General features: G+C 36.2%; 1 protein-coding gene across 3 annotated transcripts in view; it reads right to left on the reverse strand.

Moving 5' to 3' along the window:
- Nucleotides 1–20,026, reverse strand: part of LOC311183159 (desmocollin-3-like) — a gene marked incomplete at both ends in the record, with an annotated part of 77,827 nt that extends 57,801 nt beyond the window's left edge. The window contains 11 exons of one of the 3 annotated variants that reach the window (XM_084252446.1): nucleotides 1,252–1,394; nucleotides 1,523–1,779; nucleotides 3,307–3,492; nucleotides 3,714–3,848; nucleotides 7,037–7,203; nucleotides 8,097–8,241; nucleotides 8,756–8,911; nucleotides 10,298–10,408; nucleotides 11,334–11,530; nucleotides 12,355–12,439; nucleotides 19,958–20,026. In XM_084252446.1, the coding sequence (XP_084108572.1) occupies nucleotides 1,252–1,394; nucleotides 1,523–1,779; nucleotides 3,307–3,492; nucleotides 3,714–3,848; nucleotides 7,037–7,203; nucleotides 8,097–8,241; nucleotides 8,756–8,911; nucleotides 10,298–10,408; nucleotides 11,334–11,530; nucleotides 12,355–12,439; nucleotides 19,958–20,026 (1,651 nt within the window). Of the gene's footprint in view, nucleotides 1–1,251; nucleotides 1,395–1,522; nucleotides 1,780–3,306; nucleotides 3,493–3,713; nucleotides 3,849–7,036; nucleotides 7,204–8,096; nucleotides 8,242–8,755; nucleotides 8,912–10,297; nucleotides 10,409–11,310; nucleotides 11,531–12,354; nucleotides 12,440–19,957 lie in introns of all 3 variants that reach the window. The other 2 variants (XM_084252445.1, XM_084252447.1) reach the window with 2 other exon arrangements.
- Nucleotides 20,027–23,000: the final 2,974 nt, after the last annotated feature.

Raw genomic sequence — 23,000 nt, forward strand, 5'->3', positions numbered from 1 at the left:
CTGAAGACATGAAGGACAATCTTTAATTGGTTGGAGTTAAATTAACAATGATTACAACTTTATGAATTCAAATAATGAATAATTTTTCTATAATTTAGAGAATCAGAATATCTAACACATTTTCCAAAAGTACTTCTAAATTCTAATATTGCAAGCTACAGATTAATATTTTATATGTACTAATGCTACATGTCTCTTTTACAGACACAAATATATGTTATGGAAAGATTATGTTTTCTACACCAAATGGCTCTCACTCTCATATTTCTCTCAATTTTATAGGGCTTACGGAACATAATTTTGCATCTTACATAATTTTATAATTCAGTTAGTCTTTCTAATTGTGTAATGTATAATGATTTATTTTTATTCAATGTCCTTAATCAGAAATCTAATCTCCAAGTTTATATAGTTTCCTATGAAAAGAAAGACTTGTTTTCTAGGAACAAGCTAAGGGTACTAATCATTTTCCTCTGTAATCAATTTTCCTGCCAAAATTAAGTATTTGGAGACATGACTAGACAAACTGAAGGTAATTTTATTAAAACAATTTTCTCCATTTTCTGTATTATTTTTTTAATTGTTCTTACATCATTGGTCATTTTTGTACAGTAACTGGTTTCTCCCCTCAGGTGTAGTCTTTACAGTTCTCATGCCACATCACCTGTGAACTGTCACCATATTCCCTTGTGTTCTGCCCTCCCCTGTTCTGACCAATTTTTTAACCTCAATAAATCATGACTTAAAACACTTCTATGTCCAAATTATTTTACAATTTCATCTCAAACTGAGGGTTATGTAATGAAGCAGACATAAGAAACCATAGCAAACCTCTCAATTGTGTCATTCTGGGAGAGAAATAAAAGCTGAGAATATAATTAGTTTAAAAATGGATATTGCTAGGGCCTCCCTGGTGGCGCAAGGGGTTAAGCAATGCCCTATGAAGCTACTGCAGCCTCTGCAGTACGAGTTCAGTCCCCAGCCAGCTAGGGAGGTACACACATGGTGCAGCAGACCTCTCCTGCCTTGCCCACTGCTCCCTTCAGCAGTGTGTTTCAGTCAGTCTGCCTATTCTGTTCCCCACTCTGTCTCTGGTGAATCCTCTCACACACACTCCACCCCATCTCTGATCTGTACCCCAGCTCTTGTATGCATAAATAAATAAATCTTTAAAAAAATGGATATTGCTGATTCAAGAACTGAAGATGTATATAGTGGACATATGTAGTGGTTTAAAAAAAAAGTTCTTACCTTTGTCTGATGCAAGGATTGTAACATTATAGATACCATTTTTGACAGTCTCTGCCTCTCTATCCAGGCTTCTGAAAACTCTGATTGTCCCTGTGTTTTCATCAACTGTGACCCATCCTTTTGGATCAGTTAATTTCTTGTAACTGTAAATAATGATGAATTAAAAAAGTGACATGCATCACCAGTCAAGTTATCATACTGGCTTCAAAATAAGTTATAAATTTTAAAAACATGGCAAATATGGAGTTAAATAAATGAGAATTATACATACCTTATGCCACTACTACTTTTTGTTTCTGGGTCAAATGCTTTATACCCATTGCTCTGGGTTCCCACGGGTACATTTTCATTAATTCGAATGGTTTGAACTGAAGGACTACACTCAGGGCCCTCATCCACATTTTTTACATTAACAGTAACTGTCACTGTGCTCATGGCTGATCTGGAGGTAGGGTCTTTAAAATACGGAGCTTCATTAACTACACCTATTTGCAGGGTCAATTGTTGTTTTTCTTCATAATTCAGTGGCTACAAAAACAAGTATGTCGAAAATCAGATCAAAATATTTAATATTTGGCACTGTTAATTAGCATATATAACTAGTTAAATTTGGAATTATGTAAGTGCTACATTGGAAATAGTCATGAGCATATTAACCATACACCCAGAAACACAAGGTTGTTAGGAATCATTCAATTGGTTCCATATTTGACTGGAGTCAGCAATAAACAAAAACTGTTCCTCAACTCCAAATTTAATATAAGTAATATAGATTCTAATAAGATTTCAGAGAATATTTGATGAAAGTCCTTCAAGGTTAACACTTGAATTATTACTTTAGGGGGTTCATACCCTAACTAACAGTTATTTACCACTTTAACTTGGGGACAGTGTATCCTGTCCTTTTGCAATGAATGAAATTATTATTTATATCTACTTTGGGTTACACAATATGAGTTCAACTTTATGAAATGTTTTTAAAAGGGGGGAAAAGAACAGAGTTTGTGAACATTACACTTCCTTTTTAAACTCTTTAATCCCCACTACTTTCTGGGAAAGTGGTTAGAACCAAGTTTAATGAACCTTTTTTTTTTTTATTTTTTCCAATAATTAGTTGTAATAAGAATGGGTGAATTTATTTTCTAAAAGCAGAAATTGGGTCAGGTTTTAGACTTCCCAAAGATAAATGTCCTACTTAGAATACCAAGGATTAGGGCAGAAGCCGGTGAAGGGAAGAGATAGGATTTAAAGGACATTTCTTTGCTATTTTGGAACAGAGATTAAACTTACAAACTGCGCTAATTTTCATCACTTTATGAAAAAAAAGAATTTGCCATTTTTGATTCATGCTCCTAATGAATATGTACAAAAGGGACAGTCCATGCACCCATGGCAGAACCATGTTGTAGTAAGATATGCAGCAGAAATAAGACTGACTTTGTCCAAAATCAAAGAAGCTCAGATGATTTTATGGGCTGATGTTGGTTCCTGAATTGGCAGGGAGTTGTTCTAAGATGCTACAGAATACTATTAGAAAGAGGTTTGAGAAATATTTACATTGTTGAGTGGTTGAGATTCCCATACTGAACCAAGAAGCTAAGGATATACTGTATACTAGATACAGATGAGCAGATCTGTAACAGTGTGCCTATGGGTCTAACCCAAAAGACCATCATTTGGGATAATCAGTAAATAAGTGGGAACTCTTGACCCAGCTACAGGAAGAACAGGTTAGGAATGACTGGCACTGTTCCATTGGCAGCAAAGTTGTGTTAGTTTCTGAACTATTAAGAGATGTTGGTTGCAAAAGGCATACTGTATCATATTAACTAAACACATACATGATATTTTTTAAGTCCTGTCTTTATAAAAGGCTCCTCAAATAAATGTACCCATCCCATTATATATATATATACATACATAGCATATATATTTACATTTACCTATATATATGTTTTGTATCTACTTTTACCAGAATGACCTTTTCACTAACTTCAGTATATCAATCTATAATATTATAAACTACAAACAACTAATTTACTAATTTATGCTTACCTTAACCACACACAGAACTCCTTCATTAGTGTTGGGATCAGTTACAATTTTAAAATTTCCATTTTCATTACCCTTTAAGATGGTATAATTAGCTCTCCAATTAGCAGTATTAATCAAATCCTTATCCTCAACAGTAACACGTAAAATTTCTATATTAACTGCATTTTCTTCCACTGATGTCACATACTAAAATAATAAAAAGAAGAGTTTAATTAGTAACTTTCATAAAAATGCACTGGAAGAAGTAACATGATTCATCTAGTTTCCAAAGTACTATGTTTACATGATTTGAAATCTTAAATACAAACTACTGTCACGTGATCTAGAATATTTCATATGAAATCATGTACATCTTCAACAGTTAACAGAAGGTTGTATATTTTTCTTTATTAATATCATGTACTTACAGAAGTCTGGGTAAATACTGGCAAGTTGTCATTCACATCGTCAATTTGAATGACGCAGCTTGAAGTGGTAAACAAACCAAAATACTGACCATCCATGTCTTGTACTTTTATTTTCAATTGGTATCGATCAATTAACTGAAATTAAAGTAAGAATTTAATAAGTGAAAGCAGCATTATAAAAGAAAAGTTAATTTACACCTTATTTTTTCCTGCATTAACAATTTAAGAGGTACAGTATTAAATTTCACAACTTTCAGTGAAATTTCAGGTAGTGGGTTAAAAGTACTTACATTAGCAATTTTCAATTGATATGTAAAAACAGAGTAGTTTCTAAAATTTAAAGTGCCAATCACAGAATATGGAATTGATTGAATTTAACTTTACTCACAGAAAGAAAAGCTATAACCATAGTAGATTTAAAATTACTGAGTAATTAATTTTGATTAAAAGTTCTTTCTCCTATCCAAAACACATCTTTATGCTCTAAAAAAAAAAAAAAAAGACATCAGTATTGTAATGAAACAATAAAATGAAATATCCTCCTGTAAAGTAACAGGGCTTAAATATTTACTTCTTATTTACTAAAAAAGAAAATCATTAAATTAGCATGAAAACAAAGGCTGGGGCTATGTAATTTTTCTCTCCATGTAAAGCAGAATCTGACTCTTCGGGCTTTGCATTCATCAGACATTACAAAAGACTCATCACTAGCTAAAACAATGCAATTCTTCTCATAATGGCTTTATTTGCCAAAAGCAATTATAGAAGAATTAAAAACAACCCTAATGATAGTGCCTTCTGGACTAATAGAGATGGGTTCTTTTTCCAATTGCAAATTAACAAATATAATCTCAAGTGCTTGGAAATTCTCTTTCCTTTTTATAAAATGATAATAATATCTTTCAGTATAATTCACCTTTTATCATAAGACAAAGTACATGAAAAAATATCCCAAATTTCTACCTATGATGTTCACCATTCTTTTACAAAGTTACCTTCTCCCTTTATTCCATCACCTCTTAAACTCTCTTGTTCTCATGTATTACCTCAATAAAACTGAAATTTCCCTCAATCTCTCAGGTTTTTAGCAACATAATTTTCCTAATTTACTCTTCCCTCATAATCAATCACAAATGTAGAGTTGAAAAATATTGACCTTATTTTATTTAAAAAATTTTAAAACCTCATCCTTCTATACTAGAGGAACTATAGTGAACTATGATTTATTGGAAATAATCAACTGGCTGATGAAACAAGGAAATGATGTTTAATAGCTCTCAATATTAACTTGTATCTTCAAATAGAAGATTACTTCTAGAATTGAAAGTATTTCAGGGATTGAAGGCAACAACAACAACAACAAAAACCCCGGAATCTTGTAATCAGCAAGTGGCTGCAGGCCTCCCTGGTAGCATAAGGGGTTAAGACACAACGCATGAAGCTGTCCTCAGGCTCTGCAGCACCAGTTCGATCCCCGGCCAGCCAGGGAGCAACCCACATGGCCCAACAGATCTCTCCTGACTTGCCTGCTGCTCCCCTCAGCAGTGTACTTTGCTCAATCTGCCTGTTCTTTCCCCACTCTGTCTCTGGTGAATCCTCTCACCCGATCCCCACACCTCTGGCCTATACCCCAGCTCTTGTATGCATAAATAAATAAATCTTTAAAAAAAAAAAAAAGTGGCTGGGCCTCCCTGTTGGCGCAGTGGGTTGAGCACTGCGCTGTGAAGCTGTCCGCAGCCTCAGCAGTGTGGGTTCAATCCTGGCAGGCCAGAGAGAATCCCTCATGGTGCGGCAGACCTCCCCTGTCGCACCCGCTGCTCCCCTCAGCAGTGTACTTCTGTCATCTGCCTGTTCTGCCCCCTGCTCTGTCTCTGGTGAATCCTCTCACCTGGCCTGTACCCCAACTCTTGTATAAAAATAAATAAATCTTAAAAAAAAATACCTCAATCTTAAAAAAAAAGTGGCTGCAGAGCACTTGAATCAAAGCACCCCGAGATTCCTTCACTAGTCAAATGTTTTCATCTGATTTATAGAAGGATCTATACAAGTGTTGCTGATAAAAGAGGATTAGGTTTATAATCTGCTTTTCCTGGGCACATGAACTCCATGAAGAATCTATATAATATGTAGAACTACTAACCTAAGATAGCGGTAGTGGAACTGATAGAATAACTACTAAATGTCAGTGTCTATGATGATTAGTAGCCAATATTTCTATGTAAGACAATTTTGGAGGTAATTTCAACATGCTTTCTGGAAAGTGATTTCATCTAGGGGGCAAGAGGAGACATTATATACAATTTTTGGAATATTAATCCAAGGTGACAGAAAAATTAGTAATAGGAATCATGGGAAACATGAAAAGGAAAGCATGTCTAGAAGAAAAGAGTATTCCATTTTATAAGCACTGCATCTTAGATACCTGTGAAATATTTCAATAAAGATTTCTATAAATCAATTGAAAATGGTAAACCAGTGATCAGAGATACATAAACTTATTTAACCTATCTAAGGGCAAGAATGTACATGAGATTATTGAGAAAGATGATGATGTACACAAGGGGGAAAAAGCATTGTTATCTGCATATTAAAAAATGACTGTATAATTCCAAAAGTTTCACTTTTCATACTTGACATTTCTTGTTTTTAATATTATAAATATGCTTATATTATAAAATCTAATTTTATAAACATACTATTCAAGAGACAATGAACTAGTTTTTCAAAATAAGCACAGGCATGTTTAATGATCTTTCTTAACATATTTAAAATAATATTTTTTCTGAAAAGTTGATTCACAAAATGTTTTTCAAAAGCACATGTACAGGTGATATATGGAGATATACAGGTACTATAAAATAGTCATATGATAACCAAGTTTATTAATTAATATTTATGTTACAGGCCTCCCTGGTGGAGTAGGGGTTAAGTACAGCACTGTGAAGCTATCTGCAGCCTCTGCAGCATGAGTTCAATCCCGAGCTGGCCAGGGAGCTACGCACATGGCACAGCAGACCTCTCCTGTGTTGCCCTCTACTCCCCTCAGCAGTGTATTTTCAGTCAATTTGCCATTTCTGTTCCCCACTCTGTCTCTGGTGAATGCTCTCACCCCCCACATCTCTGGCCTGTACACCAGTTCTTGTATGCATAAATGAATCTTTAAAAAGGTGCATGGTTGCATTGGTGAAGGAAATTCTGTGGAGACTATACATGAGGGGGTTGGGGGAGGGGGAAGCAAACATTGTTTAAAAATGAACAATGATGTACAAAATATATAAATAAAAAGAAATTTTTTAATTAAAAAATATATACATTTATGTTACCTCTCTGTCTAGCTGGGATGATGACAAGGTGATCACACCTGTAGATGGATGCATAGAAAACAGGGTGGGTGATGCTGGAATCTGCTCAATAATAGTGTATTTTAGACGTGTATGCATCGTGTCAGGTTCATCTCTGTCAGTTGCTTGTACTTGTCCCACGACGGATCCTATACAGTGAAAACTCCTCTTTAATTTTCAAAATGTTTACATCTTCACTTTATTTCTCTATTCAAAAATGCTTTGAATGACTCCAATAGATATCACAGTAAAAAGTGTTATATGTTCGCAAATTTTGCTTCCTTTCAAGTATCCCAATGTTCTACTTTGAAATTTCGTGACCATATCCATGGTTACTCTATATAATGGATAATTTTATAAGTGTTGTTAATATAGCTCCATAGCCAAGGAATTCTAATTTTCTTTAACATTTTTTCTAATTGTAAGTCTACAGTTAAATTGATCGTATGAGTCAGTTTTCTCTGAAAATCCTTGCCTTAGTTGGGTCACTCTACAAGACTCAAATACTACATTCTGACTCACAGATAACATGGTCCTTTTTCACAAGGTTGAGAGAACATCTCTTATTCTCAATGACCTTTATGATTGTGCCTGACATTTTGTCAACCATTTAATCATTGCAGAACATCAAAATATCTCTTAAAGCTAAGACTTCAGTTGTGAAAGACTTTCTCTTTTTGGAGTATATTATCTTTAAAGTATTCACTTAAGAAGGCAAAGTAACATTCATTGAGTAATGCCTATTTTTCAGGTAATGTACTTGGTATTTCACGTGGATTATGTCTCACTTAATCTCTACAACAATCTTTCATGTAAGTATCCCATTTTACAAATAAGGAAGCTGAGACTTGTCAAAATTAGGAAACTTGCCCAAGGATACAGCACACAGCTAGCGAAGGGCAGAGTAAAATTCCATGCAGAGCAGCCTGACTGACAAGTCTGGAGTTCCTGCCAGTGGAATATGCTGCCTCCCAATGGCCACTGTGAAACTCTATTTATAAACTGAAATATTAAGATTCTACATATTAAGGTAGGTACTTACCAACTTTGCAGCTTTCACAAATTGAAAAAGTATACAATGTTTCTGTAAAAATTGGGGGGTTATCATTTTCATCCTCAACTTTGATTAGTAGGGGCAATGGACGTTCTGGAGTATACCCATCAGGAGTTACTGCAAAGGCAGTTATCTATAAAGAAAGCAAAATAAAGACAGAAGCAGAAATAATCTATTAAGAGATGGTTCAAAATTGCTTTGGTTTTAATTTGGAGATTATTCAACAGTGAGGTAGGAGGATCTTCACTTGGTATTGTTTTTGTTGTTCTTACTGTAACCTAATGCCAAAGACAGGGTCAAATTCATGGTGTACAGTAGCATTTTATGTTTAAAATTATCTAATCCAATTATAGATATTTTCAGTTTCCTCAGTATCTTTTCTGCCAATGAAATAACTGCTCTTCTCAGTGGTACTCATTTTACTTTTGAAGAAATAGTGAAACTACAATATCAAAAGCCATTTAATCAGATCTACTGTCATTTATTCTGAGAATTATTTGTCCTTCAAGTCAAGTATATGCTATCGTATATAGCTAGAACCTAGATAGCAAACTTAGAAAACAGAAAAGGGTGAATGAACAAAGGATGAGAAGTAAAATATCCAAGCTTAATAATTATTAATAAAATGCATAAATTTTAGACATTACCTCAAAAGACTCATACTGCTCACGATCTACACGACCAGTACAAAACAGGTTTCCAGTATGTTTCTCTACATAAAATAAGTTTTTAGGTTCTCGGTCAACTCCAGGTCCACTTATGGAATAGTATATAGTGTAGTTTTGTGCTGTATCAGACTGAATCTAAAAAGTAGATATTATATACTTAATAGACAAATTTTTATTTCAGCAAAACTTTTATATATATAATTATGAAATTTTCCATTTTTCTTACAGTATATACTCTCTATAATTATTATTATGTACAAATAAAAAGCAGCAACAGAATAAAGAAGCTTATAATTAAGAAATTTCAAGGGTAAGCGATGAGGAAAATAATGTAGTAGTGTCTCAGTTTCCAAAATAACTAACTTTAAGGGCTAACTGGTATCAATATGGAAAAATATTTAAGACTTTCTTTTTTTTTTTTCTCTGGTGAGAGAATTCACCAGAGCCAGAGCAGTGAGCAGAATGGGCAGACTGACTAAGTACACTGCTGAGGGGAGCAGCGGGTGGCAGGAGAGGTCTGCGCTCCATGTGGGACCCTCCCCCAGTGGCCAGGGATTGAACAGGAGCTGCAGAGGCTGCAGGCAGCTTCACAACCCAGCACTCAACTGCTGTGCCACAGGGGAGGCCCTAAGACTTCCTTGTCTTAGTAAACAAATCATTCTCAGTATGCAAAATTATTCTTTGTCAAATTTTTAACTATCTGATTTAAAAAAAAATAGTATTTGAGAAACTGGGTTAAAGTGTAGTATCTACAGAACAGAAACTGGGAAACAGCTTTCTTTAATTAGTTCTTGTTATTTGTCAGCATCTTCTTTATTATAGGAATTGAGTGGAAGAAATGAGTGAGAATGAAAGTGGCATGATATCTTGGAAAGTGTGATTTTCTGGTACTTGATTCAAAAAGCAAAATTTTCCCTAGTTGTTTTCATCCTTTTAATAAGATCTTGACTATATATTAGCATGAAAACCACGATTATTTTCTAACAATTTCGTTCTTGTCTTCACTCTGTTCTTCTCTCAGTTGCATTAGATTTATTGATAAGCTATAAGAAACCCAGGTCATAAAGTAAGTGTCAGTGACCACTGATAGTAGAAGTCAAGAACATTTGCTGTGATTCCCACTAAATATTAAAAGAGAAAATATGGGCCCAGTGTGAATTAAACAGTGGACTTGATGGTATGACATTTGTGTCTTTGCCCTTCATCCTTCATTTGGATGTAGTTTTGGAATTTTCTAGATGATGCCCATGCTATGTGATACACTTACTGAGATGAAAATTCATTAAGGAATCATGAGTTTGAGAATACTAAAAGGGTTGAACAGCTTTATAAATGGTATTTTTATAACTAAAACTGGAAAAAATATATGCAGTTATAAAAAATATATATACCCACCCACTGAAACAAAATACACATTACTTGCATATTAATACTAGTGTTTTAAAAATATTTGCATACCAGTACCCAAATTTAAAAAGAATGGAAACCATAGATTTTCTTTGGAAAGAAAGTAAATTGTACCTGTTGAAGAAAGAATGGGAAGGGACCCAAGGAGTTTTCCAGTATTGAACAGGGAATAGGAGCCCATCTTCTCTTGGCACGTCTTAGCACTTTTTCTTTAGGATGACTTATCTTCAGCACCACAATTGAAAGAAATTAAAAAAAAATAAAGTTAATGACTATTTTATTATCAAATATTAGGACTTTGATACAACTTTCTTCTCTCATGAGGATTAAATGGAGAAGTAGTACTTGAAAACCAAAATAAATGTGAACTCTACAAAAGATAAATAAATAGCTGCTCATTGTCACAGTTACCCTCTTAAAAAATAACTTGATGGAAAAATCAAAGAAAGAAAAATGGAAATGGAAATCTGGAAGCAAAATGTTAAAAAAAAAATATTTCCATATAGCCATGCAAAAACATGGGAGGAGAGATATACAAAGAAAATATCTAGAGTATGTGCCCTTCTAAATTTGGCTTAAGTATCTTCAACTCACCAGCAACTAGGAAGAGTCAGGGGACCAACAGAGAGATCTGTGTCAGAACGAAGAGAGAAACATGGTGACAACTCTCACATTGCTGCAGTGAGTAGTGGCCAGTGTCTGAGTAGAAGTCCTTTCTATTTTGAGTGTCACAATATAATAAGCATGTGTGAGTCCAAACCTCAACCTAAAATAGTCTCAAACTAGGAATACAAATTCTGCTAAGACCTGCAGAGATAGAGCTTCAAAACTTCTTTTTGGTAATCTAATCGGCAGTCAAGATCAAGTATTGGTTCTTGGTGTTTACTCTCAAGCTGTCGTGTTGCAGCAGATCCTAATTTCTCATTTTATGTCCCAAATGAAAGGAATAACAACCTGCAACCTATGTTGCATAACCCTTTTCTGACTGAACAATGTTGAGCTGTGTCTTTTCTTTCTTCTTCAAGTTAAACTATGTCATATACTTTCTGATTCCACTACCAAGAATCATAAAATCTGGACCTTCTATGATAATTGTAGTTACACCTGAAGAAAATATTTCATTATACTTGATTTTTATAGTGCAGTGTACCTCTGTTTGATGCTCTAACAGGACAAGTATTTCCCTCTCTTCTTGGTTCTCGGTGTTGGAAAGCAGTATGTTAAAATCTCTCTTCTCTGAGGCCAGAATAGTTTTTGTTGTATACACTGAACCATCATCAAAGATTTGGAAATCAGGATCACTTGAATGAATTACATTTGCAGATTTAAAGCACTCCTTCAGGTTAACTGTAGAAAATATACATGGCAATCATTTGTAACATAAAGCATAACAATATATAGCTTTAACAGTAAAGTATGCATTTAGAGGGGGAGCCAAAAATTAATAATTACACTGATACTTATCAATTTTCCATTTTTAGAAGGACATATGAAACAGTATTGTTACTTAAGTTATAATTAAACACATACATCACTTCTCATACATTCCTTACATCTTTTAAAGAAGAGATATCTATCCTGAAATAAAGGTATGTTAACTCAAGTGTTTTGGGTATTTAAACTGCCAGCAAAAATTTTTACTTATTGACTGAAATTAGCTATAGAGTAGTACAAGAGATCACTTGAAGTTAAACAGAATCTAGATGATTAATATAGGCAGTTATTATAATATTATTGAGCTTTTTATATCTATTGTTAAATAGTTTTATTCTGTGTTCTCATTGGTTTGATCTTTTCTTATACATCTGAGTTCTGTGAAAAAAATTGATAAAAATTAATATGTGGGAGAAAATGTCAATAAGGTAAAAAAATCCAAAAACATCTTACATTCAAGGAATAGTTTTAATATTCTTCTTTTTTTCACAGAAATATATACCATATACTTCATCTAATATAAGTACTAATGATTATTTTATTATTCAAACTAAATCTTTTTATATACTTCATGCAATCATGTTTTTCAGTAAACACTATTTGCTTCATACACCATATATATTACAAACGATGATAGTTTTAACTATTAGATAATACCATTATTCTTCTAAAAACTACATTAATTTTAAAAGATCACCCAAAATTAGGTTTTATTATATATTTGGGAAGATTCTTACCTCTACCAACAAATTTCTCAGCACCTAGCTCAGATGGAATATGTAGTGTCACTCTTTTGCAGGCATCACAGGCAAATGTTAAGATCTAAAATATAAAATCAATATTATGCATAAAAATCCTTCAAATGTATATATAGTTTACAAAAGTTAAAAATTTGTGTATTCATACATCACTTTCATAATTAGCAAAATAAAAAATATATATATACTGAAGTGAAAAAATAAGAAAAAAATTGTATTGAGGGCAAGAATATAGCAGTAAACTAATGAGTCACGACTCACTTTTCACAAAGCATGTGAACTCAAAATTCCTTACCCTCTTGCACATTGTTTCCTATTTTGTAAAATATAGTTAATAGAAGATTGAGGAACCAAGGACAAACTTTGTAAGAGAGCAAGCATTAAAAGTGTTCATGGTTAGGAAGACGGCAGCAAAGGTATGCAAAGAGAAACAAAAGCAAATTTAATGAGCAGCAAATTGTTTGAATTAATTTTCATTTGCCTATGAGCTATAATATCCAAAACAAAATCCCAATGCTTTTAAAAAGCATTAACTCACTGGCATGGAATGATCTGAAGAGTATCAGTTGATGAATGCCACCACACAAACACTTAAATTTTTATTGATGTACCATTGGTTTGCATTGGTTAGTATTTGGGAGATAAAGGCTCTCCCTCTTCAGCTATAGTCACCACAGTACACCTACCACCATCCACTGAAAACACATAGTTCTGAAACATGAACTTTTTGTGAAGGTACACCTCCTCATAAATGAAAACTGAAGTCATTTTAGAAAATATTTCACTTGAATTTCTTAAAATGTGTTAGTGACTTATGATGAACTTATTCCAGTACAATATATATTTGAATATATTGAAATTTAATTTCTTTTCTCTCTAAAACTTTACAGTGGATGTTTCTAAAAGATTTATAACTATTCCCTGTAGTTATCTAAAAACAAGATAATTATAACTTATGCTATTATTTACAAAGTCAATAAACACAAATTAAAAAAATTAAAATTTGGATTTTTTTTTTTACATACACATTAGAGAACTTTTAATTCTGTAATTTAAACTATCGCAAATGATCAGGTAAAGCAGAAATTATATTTAATTCAGAAATAGGGGATGAACACAAATGTAGAAACTAATTATAAATTAAAAGATGAGAAGAATTCTCACTAATTGTGTAATCAAGAGAGAGTAGGAGTAGAATCAGATGACTGAGAATTCCAGCTCCAGGTGATTAAAGTCATATGTCCACTTATTCATTCAACCAATATTAACTGACTGCTTGCTAGGTGCTAGGTAGTCTTTAAATGCTACAGCAGTGAAAAAACCGAAGCCCTTGACTTTACGAAGATTGTATTATAAGGAGAGATAAATGAATACACACATGGACAAAGGACACAATGCTAAGGCAGAGAGGGATATAAACATTATGACAAAATTACAGCAGGGAGAGTGGATGAAAGAGGGAAGATCTAAAGGTTGGAGGAAATGAGGATGTAAACAGCTCAGTAACTCAGGAAGGACCTTCTGATGGAGCAAAAACCTGAACAAGGGGCCTGGAAGAGGACTTCTCTTGGTGAACTGGAGGAACAAAAATAAGGTCATAATAGTAGAGCGCAGTGAGGGAAGAGTAAAACCAGATGATAGCAAAGTCCAATCAGGGCACAGCACATAGGCTGTAAAAGGCCACACTAAGGAGTGCAGACTATATTCTGAATGAAAAAAGAGGCTTACAAGCTAAAGAATAGAATGTGGCCAGCACTTACACAGAACCATTCTGGTGACTATGTAAGAACAGACTGTAGCAAAACAAGAATGGAAGCAAGAAGGGAGGTTACAGCAAAGATCTAAGAGAAGGTTAGTGACTTGGACTAAGGTAATGATAGAGAAAGTGAGAAAGAGCAGAATTAAGAAAATAATTTGCATAATTCTATTCTGGACATTCATTCATTCATTCATTCATTTAACAAATAGTCACTGAATCTCTACTATATACCAGACACAAAGTAAAGAACAAGTTCTTTCTGAAATATTCAATTCAATGGCAAGTCATATTTGTAAGTTCAGTAACGTGGGATAAAAGCTATGATAGAGGAGAACAGAGCACTTGCTACTAGGCTCAACTAAGAGGCAGGTGATGTCAACTGAAGAGTGGCTACAAGTTTACCATGTCAAGAGGTGGTGGAGCTTATATATTCCAAACATAGGAAGAACAGATGGAAAGGACCAGAGATGATACAGACCTGAAAATGAAATGTGGAATGACTGATGGACATAATGCAAGAGTGAAGAGATTAACATGGATTTAGAAAAGTGAGTGTGAGACAGATTCTGAACAGCATTAACAATGTCCATGGACTTTAACCCTAAAAACAATGAGAACCCAAAAATTTGTCTTTAGTAGATACATTTAGAAGAAGTTTTATATTTGAAGAAGGTAATTCTCACTAGCCTGAAGAACGGATTAGAGAAAAACAATTTTTATTTCTAATAATGGTGGGTAGGTCATACAGACAAATCTCCTTGGCAAAACCAATAATGATGAAAAGGTTTTTTTTGTTTGTTTTGTTTGTTTGTTTGTTTGCTTTTGGGGAGGGGCGTTAAGATTTTATTACTGCTCCAATTTGTTTTCCTGTTTACTTGATAGTCAGTGTTGAAGAATCTTTCTTTAAAATATATAGATGGGGCCTCCCCTGGTGGCGCAGCAGTTGAGCACTGGGCTGCAAAGCTGTCCGCAGCCTCTGCAGCACCGGTTCGATCCCCAGCCACCAGTGAGGGTCCCACATGGTGCGACAGACCTCTCCTGCCTTGCCCACTGCTCCCCTCAGCAATGTATTTCGTCAGTCTGCCTGTTCTGTTCACTGCTCTGGCTCTGGTTAATTCTCTCACCCTCCTGTGCTTCTGACTGTACCCAGTGCTTATATAAATAAATAAATAAATAAATCTTTAAAAAAATATATAGATGAGTAAACATCTGTAGAATCCATGTAGATAATCAACATTTGTACATCTTGTTTGCTTTTTTTAATGATCCTAAAGCACCTAGCACATAATTGCTAGGATAAAAAAGGATAAAACTAGAAGAGAGACCAGAAACATCTTCCAAAATGAAAAGATTTTTTTTGTCTCAATAGAGGGAGATTAAGAAATGCTTTGATTAAGTTCTGAGAGAAGAGTCCCCTACATTAATTAAGGATCCCAAATGCAAAATTCATGTAAGGCACATTCACATTACAGGTTTTGTCTTGGAGTCATTAGTCTAAGAATGCTTGGCATTAGATACCATCATAGATGCTCAAAGACATTTGACTAAATCAAGCAACAATTCATATATATTTTTAAAAGCCTCAAAAATAGGAACTGAAATGTCCTTCTTCAATATGATTTTTAGGGCCTCCCGGGTGGCGCAGCGGTTGAGCGCTGGGTTGCGAAACTGCGCGCGGCCTCTGCGGCGCCGGTTCGATCCCCAGCTGCTCCCCGGCCACCGGAGGAGGGTCCCACATGGCGTGCAGACCTCTCCTGCCGCCCGCTGCTCCCCTCAGCAGTATACTTCGGTCCTTCTGCCTGCTCTGCTCCCCGCTCTGGCTATGGTGAATTCTCTCACCTTCCCACACTTCTGACTGTACCCACTGCATGTATAAACAAAACAAACAAACAAACCAGAAAACAAATAAATAAAGCATGCCTCTATTAAAAAAAATATGATTTTTATATTATAATCACAGTATCAATGGGAAGGTGGTAGAGGCAACACCCCTAAATTCAGAAGCAATCTAGATTTTTCAAGGTCATCTCTTATAGTAAACATTACACTCAGGTACACTTGGCAAGAGGAAGATATTAGATGACATATGAATTAGAAAGGAAGAGGATAAAAAAATCTCTATTTGCATTTGATATGATTGAAAACCCAAGCAAAATAAACAAGTACATTATTGTAAAACAGTAAGAAAATTTCAGTAAAAGAGCAAAAATAACTATTAAGAAACAGAAATTATTTAGTCTTCACAAACATAAACACATGCACACAAAATTCATCTTTATGCACATAAAGTAAAACTTCATACACATAAATTAATAATATCATGGAAGAGATTATTTTCCAAAGTAATACAAAGTTAGAATGTCAAGGAGTAAACTAACAAGAAACATGTATAGAAAACCTAAACAAAATTTCTGAAAGACTCAAAAGTAGACTTGTACGAAAACAAAGGTGTTTCACTTTTATAAAAAGAAAATTCAAGAACATAAATATATCAATTCTCACTAAATTAAATTATAAATATTATAATTCCAATACAGATTTTAGCAGTGTTTTGGGTGGAATTAGATAAGCTTATCTAAATAGTCAAAAGGAAGAATAAATAAGAAGACCTACACAATTCTCAGCATCCTGTATCACCTTATATTTGGATTGCTGAGCCATTAGACTGAAGAATTGAGTCACTGTATGATCAAAAGGAGCAAAATATATTAAAACATGGATAAGACATAAACTTTCATCATACCAAGTTAAAAAGAAAAACAGAAAACAGAATAGACAGAAAAACTGTAAACAAGAAATCAGCCTTAAGAGTTAGTCTTAAGAGATTCTATGAAGTCTCAATAAACAATGCAGGACCAGTAAATGAATAGACAGAAAGATACGTTTCATGTCCATGTTCATGTTGGATTTTTTTCTTCCTGATTTATAAGAGCTCTTTACATATTTGTACACTGGCCTTTTAAAATATGACCTGCAAATATTCTTTTCTACTTTATCAGTTACCTTTTTTACTTTGCTAATCATATTTTTACTTAGTTTGATTTACTTTTTTTGACATGGAGAAGTATGTGTATTTTAATATAAATGATTTTCTCAATCATAATAACTTTTGAAATCTGAGCTATTAATGAGCCTCCTGGTTCCAAATTTAAATAAGAATTCATCATGTGTTTTTCTACTCTGTATGCTATCATACAATATATTTCAAACTTTTATCTTTATGGAGTTTTTTGTGGTGTCTTGAATGTGATATGGATTTAACTATATTTTCCCAATGACTGCCTAGATCAATTAGTTTCACTATACATACACATACACACACGTATACACACACACATCCTCAATGATATGATATGCCATCAATAATAAAATAGGGTAGATATTTTGGTATAATATTTACCAAAATTATAGTTATTTACATTTTATCAATACTTCTGTTTTATTGATTCACCTACCCATATATGAAATTATATATGTGTGTGTGTCTATTTTTTGTAATAGCAAAAATAGCAGACATGACAGAAGATATCTATGAAATATTTGTAAGTGTAGATTTAATTGGACTTAACGAAGGATTAAAGGAGAGTGATGAGGAAGGAAAAACAGCTTTCAGATTTCCTGTCTGCTGGAATAAAGTACATGGTAGTATCATTTATTGAAATGTAAGGCACTAAAAGAAAAGCAACATTGTTTAGGAAGATAATAAATGCTTTGTCACATGTCACAACAGGTAGAGAGATATAAAGACCTATTGTTCAATGAAGACATCCTAAGTAGCAATAAAAAAATTAGCATGTGTATAAAATTACTAGCAATATAAATTTAGCACCTACATAGTATTTTAGGGGCAGAACATGGAATGGGAAGTATGAATTTGAGTGGTTAGGAAGGTCAAAAGAAAAAAGGAGTGATTTATAAGAATAAAGTCACAGTCTGCAAGGTGGAATTGTATAAGGAAAGATTTGAATTTAGCAATGAGAATCCCTGATGATCTCAGAGTTTGATTAGCAGTTTAGGCAAAAAACAGAGTACAGTGGTTTAGACAACTTGTGCGGTGATGCAATAATAGGAAGTTTGGAGAGGCTGATTCATGGAATGGCAGATGACTTGGGTGTCTCGGGAGGAAGAAACACATAGGGTATTGCCCAAGTCATTCTTATTTAATATATTCTGCTCAAATAGTCTTTATATCTCTTATCACACATAAAGCTCACAACCACAACATCCATTTGAGGCAGGCAGGGTTTTGCATTGATAGGCACACAAGCATCAAACCGACTCGAACCTTCCAGGTAGAATTTAGCAGAGTGACACATGCTGACAAAGCTAGCACTAGTTTTCTCTACCCAACCTGTGAACTTTTAAGCTCTGAAATTAAGAAATGCCAAGGAATCTTATTCACTTAGATCTGTTCTCTTATATAAAGAATCTGAGATGACACAGAAAGTTGTGTATAGATTGTAGAGAATTGCTATTTATTGCCCACACCTATTATTTCCAGGGGCCTAATCAGGTCCTTTCTTTCAAAGAACAATGACTAATGGTATTAAAAAGAAGCGGCCATTTTATAGGAAATCTAAACAAAATTTATTCTTTTGTCATTTACTACATATCTCATAACCGTTATTTATTCCATTCTTGGTTTCCTCAATTGTAAAATGTTAACCAGGAATGCCCCAGGAATTCAGCTAAGGGTTTGACATCGATTGAGTTCCTTAGGAAAGACATTCTAGTAATACTAACAACGACAATTTCTTTTTTTTTTTAATTTAAGGAATTTGCTGTAAAATAATAGCAACAGAGAAGGGAAAATTATCCAAATACTTCAACTCCCCAGTTCCATCCCATCGAGAAGGAATCTTCTAGCTGTCTGTCTTCCGGTTTGTCACCTTGTCCTTCAGGGCTTACTAGATTCCCAAAGCCTGAGGTTTAACGTGAAGGAGAACTACGGAGCTGAACCTGCTTTTCACCTCTGGTTTATTTAACTTTTCTGCTTCCAGGAACCCACGAATTCTCCCAAGGGCTGCTCCCTCGCTTGGGATTCCTGTGTTTTCTGGTCCCCCAATGTTATCCCAGTCTTTTCTGCCAGTGGGAGGTGGAGAGGACAGTCCAGCCCCAAATAAGGTCACCTCCTTCCCCTCCCAGCTCTGGGTGGATAGAGTTATGCTATTGTCTTCTGTAAAGTCAGAGGGCTGGAGATTGGGGTTGGGGGGTGGGGTTGGGGGGTGGGGGGTGGAGAGGGCAGAAAAATCCCGACACCTTTGAGAACAAGATATTAAAACCTCATTTCCCCAAACATTCCAGAGAAAGCAGAAAGCAAGGTGACAAGCAATGGAAATTATGCCAAGGTTCACCACGCCTCTTCACACACTCACACACACAAAGAACAATTCCCCTAAAAGCTCAAAGTCCCTGGCCTGACCCAGCAGGGGATCTGCCCCTACGACGTTTCCGCAGCAGAAGCAGTCGGACCCCTCCCCAGGAATTTCAGCAGGCGCTGAGGAGCAGCACCTCCCCGCTCGTACCCAGAGGCCACGATTTTAGAAGGGCGTTTGCAACGGTGGCCTCGGTCTCCGTCTACCGGCGCCCATTAAATCTACCAGCTGCGGAGCCACCCTTCTCCCTGGGGGATCGCGGCACCCGGAGCGCGATCCTTTCCGTGCGCCCACCGCGCGCCAACCCACTTCACTCTTTCCACGCATTCAGAAGCCCAGCAACCCCCACTCTGGCCGCCAACCCCATGCGCCCCTGCTCCCAGAGTTGTCCCCTTAACCCCAGCGGGCCGGACCTGCTCCCGGGGCCGGCGGCCCGGCCGTCACTCACCGCGAGGGTCAGCAGCAGCTGCCGGCCGAGGGCTCCGCTCCAGGAGCGCGTGTGTCGGGCTGCAGCCATGGGAGGACTCGGGGGCGGTCGCCGGCCGAGGCACCCGGAGGCCGGGGCAGGAGCGCTAGTCGGGGCGAAGGGCCGCGACCTGGGCTGGGCCTGGCGCGCGGAGAGTGCGAGGCGAGGAAGCGAGCGCGGGGAGAGTCTCTTTTCTTCCCGGTTTCTCTGAACTGTCTGCCTCTCACCCAAGGGGCTTTTCCTCCGGCCGAGGGTGGGGCCCCAGGCGCGTCCGAAAAACTCTGAGCGGCCCCTCCTTCCTATTTTCTTAAGTGTTCATTTCTTTCGGAACGCTGCAGGTGGGAACTCCCTCTGGCCACCACCCTTTTACCTGAGCAGGGTGTTTGTCAGTGGCGGACTCCACCTCTGCACCCCATCTCCCCCCGCCCCGGTGTCCGCCTGGAGGATTAGCAGCTGGCCCTGCCCAGCAGAAGCCCTGACTGTACAAAGACTCATTCCCTGGAGCGAGCGCGCCGCCGCAGGAGGCTCCGCTCCGCCCTGTGCTCTGACCTCTTGGCCCGCGGTGGGCCCTGCCCCGGGGGTCAGGCCTGAGCCGCCTGGACTGCACAGGAGTAGGAGAAATGGACTTCTTGTCACAGTCGCCTCAGGCCCACCAGTTAGAAGACTGACTCTGGGGAGTTTGCACATTTCCCACACTCTTTCCTGGAGTGAATTTACTGCAGATATCCAAGGGCGGTTCAGACAGGAATTCCATCTGGGGCACACCTTTCTTTGAGATCTTTGGTTTTTATTTTGTGTGTACCTTTTTCTTGCCCAGTATGTCCATGACACAAGAAAATCACTAAGCTAAATAAATAAATAAAAAGCGAATCCATACTACAGAACTAAAACAAAATCAAGGGTAAATTACCTCAGAAGCCACAGGAAGTTGGCTAAATGGGGGCTACTGATGTTCTCCAAGCCCTCCCCTGTCACAGTTCTAGCCCACCATGACTTTTTTTATAACTGATTTTCTGAACTGAATTCTTGGACATCTACTGAGAATGTCACTCTTCCTTTCTTAGTCCCCAAAACCAGAGTTTGTGGTGGGAAATGAAAAAGAATGGGATAAAATTTACCTTTGGATTTGAAGTGTGCTTAAATTAGATGATTTATTGCAGCACTCAAACTGGAAGATTAAAATATGAAAGTGGTATGCTTTCAGCACTTCAGAAAGCAATGACAGGGCATTCTGACTCATTCTTCTAGCCCTCTTTTCAATTACCGACTTAAACCATGGAAGTCTGACCACAAAGGAGAAATGTACCTGTTCCACTTCACTTGGTTTGTCTCAGAGTTGTTGGTGAAACCTGTTTGAAAACCTAACCATGACATTCACACCATTTCAGTTCTTAAAAACATGTACCATTCTAATAGCATTATGCATGGAGCCAAACTTACTATAATATTGAACACATATTGAACTTTAAAAGTAATTTCAGACAGTACATGCCTTATACTCTACGTATTAGTCCTGTGCTCCACTTTATTAGTGAATGACACATAATGAGCTGTTCTGTGGCCTCCCTCTCCATACAATTTATCATTGAAACTTTGCTAGTAAAATAAACCTGGATCATCAGTGTGAGACTAGAGTTGACAACTTTTTGTTTCCGTATTTTTTACCCCCCCCCCCCAGGTTTTTCCAGCAATGATTTCATGAACACACCTCATCCGACTAATGATGACATCATGACCTCAGCATGAGACTTTCCAGAGGATAGCTAAGCATGCTAGTTTCAGGTTCTAGAAATCTACTCAGGCTGTCATCATAGCCCATGACAATAGGCCATTCCCTAACTTTTACCAACACTTTAACCTCTAATTCCTTAAGGGTGGCTCATGTTTTTCCTCATTCCTGAAAAGTGTGGAAAGGAAATTTGAAAATAATTTGCCTGAAATATTTTCATCTTTCACAATTGGTAACTGAGGCTACTAAAATGGTGGGGTTGTTAACAAAGGAGGACCTATACAAAGAAAACATTGTTAAAAGAAATAGAAGACACACAAAAAAATGGAAAATGTCCTCTGCTCATGGACTGGGAGAATAAACATTATCAAATGGCAATCTTACCCAAAGCAATGTACAGATTCAACACCATCCCAATCAAAATTTCAATAGCATTCTTCAACGAAATAGAATAAAAAAAATACTGAAATCCATGTGGAACCACAAAAGACTCTGAATAGCCAAAGCAATCCTGACAAAAAAGGAGAAAGAATGGCAGCATCTCACTTCCAGACTTCAAACTATACTATAAATTTATAATAATCAAAACATCATGGTACTGGAACAAAAACAAACACACAGGTCATTGGAATAAAATCAAGAACCCACAAATAAACCTACACCTATATGGAAGTTAACCTACGACAAATTAGACAAAAGTACACACTATAGTGAGAAAAACCTCTTCAGGACATAAGCTTCAGAAATATCTCTGTGGATTTTGTCTCTAGCAGCAAGGAAAACAATGTAAGTAATTGGGACTACATCAAACCAAAAAGTTTACACACAGTAAAAGAAACTGTCACCACAACAAAAAGACACTCTACTGAATGGGAGAAGATATTTGTACACCATACATCTGACATAGGACTGATGTCAAAGATCTAAAAAGAACTCATACAACTCAAAAAAAGAAAACAAATAGCCCAATCTAAAAGTGGGCAAAAAAACTAAATAGGAACTTCTTCAAAGAAGATCTACAGATGGCCAACAGCCATGTGAAAATATGTTTATCTTCACTTATCATCAGAGAAGTACAAATCAAAAACACAATGAAATACCACCTTATTCCTATGAGAATTTTGAAAAGACCAGAAAAAAAAGTACTGGTAAGGGTGCAAAGGAAAAAGAATCCTCTTACATTGTTGGTGGGAATGTAGACTAGCCCAGCCCTTACAGAAAACATTATGGAGGGTTCTCAAAAGATTAAAAATGCATCTGCCATACAACCCAGCAATTCCACTCCTAGGTATCTAC

The sequence above is a fragment of the Talpa europaea genome (assembly GCF_964194135.1).
Source record: "Talpa europaea genome assembly, chromosome: 13".
NCBI lineage: Eukaryota > Metazoa > Chordata > Mammalia > Eulipotyphla > Talpidae > Talpa > Talpa europaea.